The following is a 12,514-nucleotide window of genomic DNA, read 5'->3' as shown; positions in this document are numbered from 1 at the left end:
TGCTTGTATACGGTTTACACGTTGGAGGAGTTATTTCAGAAATGTAAATATTGAAATATCAGTAGACCGATCATTAGTCTTCAAATGTATTATTCACGACATCATTCATCCTAGAAACGCTTTTATTCAGAAGAACAATATATTTCTCAAGGCCTCTAAGAATCGCTTCATTTACGATTGTTTTTATAACGAACGTATGAATAAAATTTCAACATGATGAATATATGTATGTAAGAGCGGACTTCCCATTAAATATTTTCATGTAGGCTTTCATTTTTTCTACTACTTAAATCAAGTGCATCAATTGTTATAAATAATGATTTGCCATGCCAATTTCGTTCAATTTCAATTACCAGTTCCAGATCTTTAATATTTATTTTTATGAAAATATAAGTAAATAAACAATCTGTAAAATTATTCTATTAATAACAATTTATTTGCAAGGCAGCTTGGTCATTCAGCATAGATGAAATTCTTCTGTAATATCAATATTTTTTTTCTTATATTCTAATTGGACTTGAAGAAGAACATTATCGAAATACCATTTATAGATGTTTCTCAAAAGAAAATTGTTAAGTTTATCGTATAGGCGCAACGAATCCGAATTGTGCTATGGGTAAGTTAACGGGTATCTTAGCTCTTAGAAGTAAGTATCTGCTAAAATCGCTACAAGAACGTCGCATTAAGTTATTTAATAATGATTCGAAAATGCTTAAAAATTTTAGGACAAAAGATTATGATCAAAGCATTATATCTAACATAATTATTTCGATGCAGATAAATTACATTTGAAAAAACGACAATTTTGTGTTTTATTTAAACATAACCATTAAGTTAAAATACAGTAACTATAATATAATTAATCTTTTAATTTTATCACGCAGGTTTATTTGCTTTGCTTATTAACAAGTCCGCTTTAAATTTAAGATTGATCGTTTAAATGAGTGTATTCATCTAATTTATTACAATGTGTGTAATCACAAAAAAACTCCTAGCATATGGTTACTCATATCATTTGAAATTTTAAATAATTTTTTAGAAAGGAGATCACAGGTTCGGTGACTTACGGAAAATATAATATTTTGAAAGTGCGTCTCATTAGATGAATGTAGGACAACACACACATATTCATGCCTATAAACTTAAGAATACATTTATGCCGAAATTTTTTTTTAAATTTATGTTATTATAGTATATCAATTAATATATTAATTACTAATATGTTTCTGGTATGTTAATATATTTTATAGAGACTGGTCTTTAGGGTACATTTGTACTGAACCTATTTAACGTGGGATCCTAACCACGGTTATTGGCATTAAGTCTACCTGATAGCAAATTAGCAACCTAGGAGTTATCATCTTCTCCATTTCCGCATGGAAATTATTTAACAAGAACAAATTATTAACATTCCAGCCCGACGACGTTGATAACTGCACTGCCATAAGGGTGATAACGTTATTATACGTTATTTACCCCCGTAACGTTATCTTACTAGCCTTATTAGCCGGAAGATACCACCAACTTGACCTCAAAGAAATTGGTCATATCAGTTGATTATATAGTCAATCTATTATAAACCCTATTTACACTTACCGGGTTGCATTAAAAAACCAAACCAACTAGTAATCCAACCATGCCAAAACAAACTTTTTCGATTAATTGACAATGGTCATCACCAGGTAACTAACAAAGAACAATCATAAAATCAGAAGATTGAAGCGAACCAGACCTCTTGTACAGAACTAGTTTTATGTAGTCTAATTTAAACTTGATTTCGTTCTGCTTGTATGTTGATGCAAGTACAATAGGACAACAGTAATAAATTAATTTTCTAAATTAAGATTGTTCTAAGAATGTATAATGTATATTCTAGCCTAAATCTAGGTGGTGGAATGCATGATGTATACCCCGTCGCGGAAACTTGCCATGGAGCGACAAGTTCGACCGACTTATGTAGGACTGCCCCTGGGCTTACTAATACAATAAATCGAAACCGCCTCACAGCTGATTCCTGTAGATCGCTACTACTACTGCATTAGATTTGGCAACGGGCAAACGGACAGCCGTTATTAGGCACCATGACCCGACGAAAAACAGATAGTGACACTAACTATTGAAACACAAACAAAGTCGAGCTAACACACGACTGGGTGCTGTCGTATGGAGGCAAAAAGTTAGGACAGAAAAAAGGGGAGATTAGCAGTGACGCGGTACTAAGCAACCAGCTAGCTAACAAGCGCGTTTTCAGAAGAACTCGAGCTGACTTGTTGTTTGTAGAATGAAAAAGATACGAAGTGCTTGATTTCTGGAATTTTCATTTCCCTATGAATTCAATTATTTCTACCAAACTATGGAGCCTTTAACATTCTCCTAAGGAGTTTATTTTGAAAAACTTGAAACCGTTTTACCTAGTTGGGTGTAACAAACTTGAAGTAGACATTGGATCTGTAGGATCTGTAAACAGGATTAACATATTGTAAAATAAACATTTGACGGAGATGGGAAGGCGGCTAGAAGGGCGGACCAGAGGATATAGCAGGTTTACTATCGCTGAACCTTTCTGGATTTGGAAATGCCAACGAAACCATCGGTCGAAATGCAGACTAGGTACGTGACGTTGTCCAGCCATCGAATTGTTGCAATGTCGATCTTGAGTTGCGAGACGCGCAGTGCGTAAATTTTCTGGTGGAAAATGATGGACTGAGTTTTCAGGGGGTTGTTTTAAAACCTCCAAAATTTGAACCAATTGGCCGCATGATTGAGATGCTTCTCTAAACGTCCTTGAATGGTATCCTTGTGTCTGGAGGCCGTGAAGAAAGCAGCGTCGTAAGCGTAAAATGCGACGTAAATGTGCTCTGTCTCGGCAGATATGAAATAAAGAGGTTAAATAAGGCTGGGGCCAGCGGGAAATCTTGACGTACGCCAGCTATAATTATTTTTCGACTGGAAATATCTGTCCGATAGATAAGAATTGCTGGTTAGGTATTCTGGGAGACCTAACCGTACGCATTTTGTGATCAAACTGTCGTGCCAGACCTTGTCGAAAGCTTTAGTTAGGTCCAGGAGGACTGCTACGAGATTTTTACGTTAGTCAAGAGCGTGATGGATCTGTGCAACCAAACGGATGGCCTGATGGACGGATGAATGGTGAGCGCTAAACCAGAACTGTTCGTCAGAGATTATGTTAATAAAAGAGTTGAGAGGAGGTAACATGATGGTCAAGATTTTTTCAATCTATATAAAATTTGGTTGTAGCAATAATACTGCTATAGACTGTTATAGGTGATATAGATATTGAGAATAAGTATCTCACTCAGTATATATTGAGAATAAGGTGACATAGAGAATAAGTATCTCACTTTCAATTCAAAAAAGCTTTAATCCGATGTAATCCATTTTAAACTAGTTTAGGCTATCCTAGAACTAGTCTGGCGTATACGTTTTTCTTACTAAATAGTTTGTATAACAACTATATACGTAAAAGTTAAATTAGCTAATGCGGTTAGCAATAAATAAAAATAATGATGGTTTTCGCTCATGTAACTGTGCTTTGAAAGGCTTTGTCTAGATCTGGTCCACAGTGTCGACTGTTGTCGAGAATGATGGATGATTTCCCGAAAGGGTACTAATGATACTGCCTCTAAAACCATCTATACCATTACATATGTTAACTTCTGAAAATACGGAAAACCTTACGGATACATTTTCAGTACAATTAATTGCAGGACTTGCTTTGAAAATTGAACCACTACGGAAAAAAATTGCGTTCTTGCCCCAATATAAATATGTGCCAGGCGTTTATGCATATACAGTATTTTTGTAACAAAGGAGATATTTGTGTTAAAAGGTGTAGGATCCATATAATCAGACTAGACCCCTCACATTTCACAAACTAATTGCGTAAATTGCGGGGAACTTCATCCATAAAGACTTTTCCTAGGTTTAATATCCTACCTAATTTAAAAAACAATATCGAGACAACACTAAATTAATTACAAACAGCTGTCAATAGCAGTGTAGGAATGTTCGTCTGGTTGGTCGGTCGGTCGGAATGTGTGGCTGTCGATGCAATTGTTCGTCCGAACACTCACTATTTTGTGGAAAGAATTCGCACGAGAACTGAAAACACTGGTTGAATAAATACTTGTTTATTTCGATTTAATTTGATACATGTGGTTGACGGGAGAATTAACAGGATATTAGATTAGGTAGCGCTGTGGAAGTGTACAGTTACAAGGGGGTAGAAAAAAGAAAAGGGAGCGGGACGTGGTCGTGGTGGTCTTTTATAGCCGAGAACCGCATGGTACCAATCCACCAGCCTTGTTAACCTTTGACTTTGATGTAGGTGAATGCGTGGTGGCCTAAAGGGTTGTAGCGGTCGCTACAGCAGTGTGAGTGGACTAAAAAAGGCCGAATTAAATTGAATACCACGGAGTCTACAATGTATTTCACATGCAAAATATGGACTACCAACTTGTTGTAATTGGTTCTAGAACAATTCTGTATGCAAACAGCTAATTAATTGGACATGACACTGGATGACAATCTCAAATGGAGAAACCATGCTAAAAAGACGAGCAGAACTTAGCAAAAGGCTGAAAAAATATGGTGGTTATTTATACGATAATCCTGATTAGCACTCCCCAACAAATTATTATTATGCAAGGAAATATTGATGCCAGTATGGACCTATGATGTGCATTTATAGTGTAGCACAAATATATCGAATATTCAAATGATTCAAACTTAACAAAACAAAATATACCCAGCATTGCTAAAGCCCTATGGGACGTTATAACTCAGAATATCTACAAAGATCTGTGACTAGGACGAAGTACAAATATACATATATATGTGATAAATATTGATTAAGATTAACAAAGAAAATTGAAAAAGAAAGGATTAAAATTTTGAAAATAACACCTACAGAGCGACCAAAGTGAAACTTTCTTAATATTACATTATTTATTTAAATTAAAATAATTCAGGCATTATATCCGGGAATATATCTGACATTATACAAATTAAAAAAAAACCATTTGGAAAATTTCAGAATAAATATATTGGAACATTTAAGAAAAGCACTTCTTTTTGCTAACAGCTAAACAGCTGACCGACTATTTAAAAGCTAGGTAAAAATTACTTAATAAACTCATCCCAATTAATACTGTATATCAATCAACGAAAATGAAACGAAATTATTTGAAATTAAATTGGCTTTTTACATATGTTTAGTGGCGATGATCATGTGAAGAGGCGGCAGGTTAAATTGCAAATTCCGACTCTAAAAATTGGTTTCAAAGGATGACATATGCTATACGTTTAATGCGTTTACGGGGAAAAGTATTAAGCGAGATTGAACTCGACTGATAGAACGATACACTGTAAATAAAATCGTAAGGATACTACATGTTGACTAGTAAAAAATCTAGTTATATATGTTAACATTTCAAAACAGGTCATCCGAATAAACAATGAGTTAACTCAGATTTAATGAGATTTATCTTCAAAACTAGTAAAGGCGAATTCCTGAAACTTCGATAAATATGCGCAATTTGCCAATAAAGCTTTATTATTTACCACTGTAATGTACTGTGTGCTATAATAACAATTTTAAATGTTTCTACCAATTGCTCTCTGGCGAATTTAATAAGTTATGGAAAAGGTGGTAATTGTACCGAAATTGAAGTTGAATAGAGACGAGAATTGGACAGTTGAGTAGGAACATAATTTACTCCATTGCACTAGATATAACTCGAAAAAATCTCAAAAGGAAATGCTTAGGAAAAGCAATGTAGACACCTCATTTTTTGTAACAATTATAAAATTGTAAATTGTGATATAAGACAGTCGTAAATTACTAAAAATAATTAAGATTTTCGCATTATAATCTCGTAGATTCCAATTTGTTTAAGCTAATATTAACGTATACACTAGCACTATGCTCTTCTTTTACACCACACTACGTTAGAAAGCTTAATATTTCTTCAAAATATATTACCAATTTATTCTTCTAAATTTAGTTACCAGTTTTTCTTTTTTCTTCTTTACATGAGCCTTACAGGAGACAACATTCAAAAACAAGATTAGTGTTCTAAACTGAATGTATTACACTTGAAGGAACGTATTTTCAGGAATTTTTCTGAATACTTGTTTTAGTGGTTAGGTCCAAGTTTTAGTAAGTGATATGGTTCCACTTTCATATCATGCTCGCTATCTAACAACTTCGTTGTTGTTACAGTTGCTACATATAGTATGTATACTATGCTAATTCTCTAAAAGGGACTATATTACTTTAGTTGTTCTGTTTTTTATCCTAAAATGCTCCATTTCCATATTTCCAAATACATTGACAATTTGTGAGAATATACTATATAGAAGAGTATTTTTAAAACAAGAAAAATAATTCTTTAAGACAACTTAGTATCTCAAGTAAGTATATTCAGAATGTATAAAATACTTTTCAAATAATTTTTTATAATATATTATTATAATTATAATATACTACGTTTTAGTACTACTTGTAGTCTATAAAAAACAATAGTTATTAATTTTTTGATGATGAGGTAAACACAAGTCGTTTTTAAGAGCATTAACATTCAATAACTAAAATCCAAAAATAAAATATAAAAATTATTGAGTCAACAGGGAGTACTATACCAATGTATACTATTTATTTTATAAATATGTTTTAATATATACAATTATTTTCTAATATAGGTTGAAAAATTATGGCTTTTGTTATACAGTTTAAATATAAATTGCTTTTAAAACAAACTTCATTAATTTTTAATTTACCTTAAACATACAATCATATATAATTAGCAGCAGTTCCTTAGCTTAATGGAACGAATAAAATATACAAGCAATGTTTTGTTTCACCGGGCAAGTATTACATGTTCAAACAGCCTGAATGAAGAGTGGTATAGGAAGATGGCATATCTTTCCATCCTCTCGCATCTGAAATAAAATAATAGGTAGTCGGTCGGAAGAAACAGTCTTAATAGGAAGAAACACAGTTCTACAGGTGAAATGAAGAAAATTTACGCTGTTTTGGTACGTACATTTTTATATAATTTTCGGATCATTACTTTAAAGATATTAACGTGCTATTACAAAGCTGTATATAAATTATGTTATACAAAATCAACTTATGAAATGTTAATTTACTGGTAATGACCTATGTTTGTAATCTGATGTTTTTATGGTAATTGAAAAGTGGTTATTTCAAAATAGTCTTATTGTTGTGGGCTTGTATGTAATAGATATACATTATATACACATCCATAATTTTTAACCTCAAATAATAGCCACTAGTCAAATTGAAATTATTAACACTAAGCTAATTAAGTTTATCATATTTTAACTGTTATACCTTAACATTACAAATTTGACATAGATTAATATTAATTACAAATTATTAGTTAATCTCAAAATTTTACAATAAAAATATATTGGGATTTATTATGGGACTATTAAGAATAACATTTACAACAAATTTTAATCCAAAAATTGTTAATCTTTATTTATATATTGATCTAATTATTTCGAAAACAATAAAAATATATGAATCTGATTCTAAAAATCTGATGTAATGTTTTAATGGTGCGGTAACAAAGCAAAGCAATCTATTAAGCAAGTGATTGTAATGAATGATATTCATTATTTTCACATCGAATAAATATTTAAATATTCTATTGAAGTTCTCTTGCGAAGCATATCTCGATAGTGACCAAATGTTAAGTAATCAAAGTAAGTAATAAATGTAAGTAGTCAAATATATTTAAGGAAATTTAAATTCAAAGTATTATTTTTTAAACAAAATCAATGTCATCCATATCACTATTGTCATTACTTACTGCCCATTTTTTATTTAATCATTGTTCAATAGAGTTGTCTTTAGTTACCGTAATTATATATACACTTTGGTTTTTACAACCTAACCTATTGCCAAAAGATTTGAATAGTATAAGGGCTTAGGTGACAACGCTTTTGAAAACAAATGATCATATTCTTTATAAAAACACTTTAAACAATATTTAAAACAATTGCGAAACTATTTAAAGAAAAACAACTTTAAACAACCTTTGAATTCAAAAAGTTAGGAAATAGTTTTTATCAAAATATTTTCTTCTAAACAAGTTCTCAATCGATATATTAGTAATAGCTTTTACAAAATCATATTACACAACCTAATCCATTTCTGATAACTGAAAAGAACCATATTTCGCCATTAAAATTATAAGCAATCAAACTGGTTCAAGGTTTAAGACAGTTTGGGAAAATGTAGAACTATTTAACTCATAAATTACATTTGCCTGTGAATATGAGGCAATATAATTTATTAATATATTGAATATATTCAGCCTAATTTTAGATAATTAATTATTATAATTAGATGGAACCAAGTGAAAATTATATGACCGCATCACTAAATATTGCTAGTAATTTATATATTATATAACTATAGAGGTTTTAAAATTTGATAAATGGAAACAGTTTTTTTTAACTTAAAAGCTGCTAAATCAGATGTTTATTTTTATTATATTACCTTCGTGAAAACTGAGAATATTTACTTAACTTACTCAACAATTTTATGATTTTATGTAACAATTTAAAATTTTTATGAAGCTATTCGTTTTATGCTCTTAATCTTCTACATAAGAAAGTGTCTATCACAACTGCCAATCTGTTATTTTTCAATGACGTAACGAAACAGTATGGTGTTATTAACATTTTAGACAACGACGAGTTTTTATAAAATTTTCCAAAAAAATTGCTATCAATATGTAAATATATATTATTCTAATTTACATTATAGTTTTTATATACAAATTCTTCTACTAATTTATGTTGCTAATAAATTAATTATCAGTTCATTATAATAAAAATAAGGATTATTGACTTGTAGATAATTTTATTCAATTGAATATTCAAATAAAACACTCAAATTACCACACAAACTTTCCATTTCTTTTGATGAAAACTCTTTATCATATTCAGTTCACAACAAAAATAAACAATAAAACATATTACTAATAAAACTATGTTGTTCTTAGTTATTATATTGATATTTATATTATGAATGTTACTTTAAATGTTACAAACAATTTAAATATAGATCTTTAGATTAATCTAATTAAATTTTCATTCAAGCTTCTGACGAAAGAGGAAATATTTAGTTCGCTTTGTGGAATAAAACATAGTTGGCTAACGTGTTTTATGAGAACATTTAAGACCATGGGAATACAACTGAATGAAAATCACTGATCCGATAACAATATACCTTCTCTTTCGCAACGTTAGAACACATTAAAGGTTTTTTTATTCGTATACTGTAATTTTGAGTTTGACGAACTAGTGGTGAATCAAACTACGTTTATTAAAAATAGAATTAAATAAACAAAACGCAACGCCGGTTCCCCAATAAGTGCCCATGTGTACGTGCACTCCCAAATTTAATGCCTATACTTTTTTTTTGATAATTCTTTTTATTAATGAACTTCAAAAAGGGAGGAGGTTCAATTATGAACCGATTTTCAAAATTCTTTTCTCATTCTAAAGAGTGCACTTCCGAGGTGGTCCCGTTGGAACCAAGTCAGGATCTATGGGGGGGAAGAGGAGAAATCGAGGGAAAACTTCAAATTTCAAAGGCACGTAAAATATTTTCATATATTTTTATCTAAAACAATCAGATTGATGTATAATGTTATTGCTGAACTGATTTGACAAATAATCGGAAGTAGTTCAGTGTAAAAGTCAGTCAGTTTGCTTTTTAAGCACTAACCATATCATATGAGACGTCGTAGAAACACTATAGGCAACTGTTTCTATGGTGTAACGGTTAGAGAATTGAACTCACGCGCAGAGGTCGTAGATTCGATGCCCAACAGGGCGGTTGCGGCTTTTTTGTTCTAATTTGATTCGAACATTTGTCAAATTATCTAGACTAGGTAACCGACCCCAGGACCTGGAACATACCTTTTTTTCAATCAATGTTTCTTTATTCCTATTTTTCCTATTACGAGTTGTACTTTTACTTGGTCTATCCATTGTAATACTTAATAATTTAATGTATTTATCTATTTACAATATTATTTTAACTACCACCAAGTGATCAGTTTGAAGTCGGTCCTGAGCCTAAATAATGCAAAAATAGTAATATATTTTTGTGACATATAAACAAAATTAAATTACGAATAAAACAAATCTAATTTGTTGCTCGGCATTGACTTCGAAGTGATCAGTTGGTAGTACTTAAAATAATATTGTAAATACATAAATAGGTTTAGGTAGGTAACAGGTCAATTGGAAAGTCCCCGGTTTACCATCGTATACACATTTTTTGGCAAAATTAGTTTCACCTTTAAGGGTGATACACTGATTATAGCCACCCTCCAACTTCTCGATACCATTTTTGTAGTGCGTGTGTGTGTGATCTGGAAAACACGATGGATAGATGGATTTTTGCCATCGTTTTCACTGACTTACGACACGGTGCATTGTCTTGGTGAAGCAGAACTTACTTTTTCTTCAAATCCGGCTGTTTTACGGCGATTTCGTCCTTCAAACGATCCAATAATATACGCTATGTAATAGTTGCTGTTGATCGTCCTTCTATTTTCAAGGTAGTCAATGAAAATTATTCCATGCGCATCCTAAAATACAGACGCCATAACCTTGCCAGCCCACTGTTGAGTTTTCCCACGTTTTGGATCGGGTTCATCGTGTGCAATGCACTCGGATGACTGTCGATCGGATTTCGGAGTTAAATGATGGAGCCATGTTTCATCTATTGTCATATATCGACGCAAAAACTCGGGTTTATTACGCTTGATCATCTTCAAACACTGCTCCGAATCATCAACTCGTCGTTGTTTTGGTCAAAAGTGAGCTCGCGCGGCACCCACTTTGTACAGAGCTTTCTCATACCCAAATATTCATGAATGATATGATGTACACGTTCAGTTGATATCTTGAGAGTGTCTGCTATTTCATTTAATTGCAATTGACGGTCATTCAAAAGCATTTTGTGGATTTTTTTTGTTTTCGTCGGTAACAACCTCTTTTGGGCATCCACTGCGTTCACCGTCTTCGGTGCTCATTTCACCACGTCTAAACTTAGCATACCAACCCTTGATTGTTAATTTTCCTGGGGCAGTATCCGGAAAGTTGGCATCAAGACAAGTTTTTGCTTCAACTGTATTTTTTTCCTTCAACAAGCAATATTTTATTAACACACGAAATTCCTTTTTATCCATTTTTTTCGCAATAACAAAAGCTGCATCAATCAAAATGCTTAATGCTTATGCTATAATTCACAAACTAATGGTCCAACAGCTGCCAAATTTATAGACGCCTCACCTTAGGGTTAACTAAAAAACATATGGATTTAATTCTAGTAGCGCGATCTATGTTTCAGGCCGGGGACTTTTCAATTGACAAAATTTGATTGATTGACCTAATTAAGTTAAATTTATTATTATGTGCATATTTTATTTTAAAACTTTTTTTTTGTGTTAAATATCTAAATTTGAAGATTTTTTTCCTTTTACGTGAGTTCCCTATTTATTTTATGAAATGGGTTCAGTTTTTTTGTTAAGAATATTTTATTTAAAAAAGATTCATCATAGATTAATGCACAAAAACTTTGAGGAAATGCTTATCTGATGGAATGCTCAAAGCTATCAATTATTTTGTAAACAAAACTCCATATCCTCAAATCGCAAGACCCTGATTATGCGTAACGTGTGAAACCCAGCCGTTCGCTTTGCTCTGCGCTTGTCGCGTGAATCTTTCACTACACATCCGAAAATTAGATCTGGTTGGTCAATCCTCCGACGCCGGCACACCGTGTTTACCGAGGCAGTCATATGTTAATGCTGGCCCGAGGGCACATTAAATATGTAGCTTGCGGATGTAATAATCTGTGTCGAAACGGGAATTTTGATAAAATGACGGACAATTTTTTTACCTAACGTTGTGCACCACCAAAGTATTGAACCACGCACCGCCGTTGGCGAAACGACAACTATATAAAATAGAATGAGAAGAATTAAAATTTAATTCCGTTAATAACCATATACTAAAAATTCTTCTCCTTTCCATTATATTAAATTTATTATCTGCTTTCATGTATTTTAATCAGGAAAATCTATTAGTGAAAATGCGGAGTATCAATGCAAACCTCACCCAATCGTTAATTTTGATAGTTTTGATATTTATCTACATAAAATGACAATCTCCTATTTAGCGTTATCGTGTTATTCATGTGTACAAACACTAATCACTAAACTCCAATTTATATTTTCGTCATTTACTACTTTTGTTGTTTAATTTGAATAAATCTGCTGCTAAAGCCCAAATCATCGGAGGATTAAATAAATCCAAAGACAATGAATTTCAAGACTTATTCGACGAAAACCCAGCTGAAACTATCACATAACTTTCAAGCATTATTTCCAGACATTTAAATGCGATGGCATAGTTTAACGTACTACTACTAATGATC

At 32.0% G+C, this 12,514-nt stretch overlaps 2 protein-coding genes across 2 annotated transcripts in view; one reads left to right on the top strand and one right to left on the bottom strand.

The window, feature by feature from the left end:
• The window catches only part of LOC143206791 (odorant receptor 49b), a 67,075-nt gene that overhangs the window by 18,358 nt on the left and 36,203 nt on the right, over positions 1 to 12,514 (bottom strand). The gene's annotated exons all lie outside the window — the stretch shown is intronic.
• Positions 6,997 to 12,514, top strand: part of LOC143199381 (uncharacterized) — a 31,003-nt gene continuing 25,485 nt past the window's right edge. Inside the window, exon 1 of the mRNA XM_076409168.1 lies at positions 6,997 to 7,059. Coding sequence (XP_076265283.1) covers positions 7,036 to 7,059 — 24 coding nt within the window. The 5' untranslated portion in view covers positions 6,997 to 7,035. The remainder of the gene's footprint in view (positions 7,060 to 12,514) is intronic.

The sequence above is a fragment of the Rhynchophorus ferrugineus genome, unplaced genomic scaffold (genome assembly GCF_030347505.1).
Source record: "Rhynchophorus ferrugineus isolate W39M unplaced genomic scaffold, kcgeb_rfMv2 rfM1, whole genome shotgun sequence".
NCBI classification, from domain to species: Eukaryota; Metazoa; Arthropoda; class Insecta; order Coleoptera; family Curculionidae; genus Rhynchophorus; species Rhynchophorus ferrugineus.
This window is presented reverse-complemented; position numbering and strand designations above follow the sequence as displayed.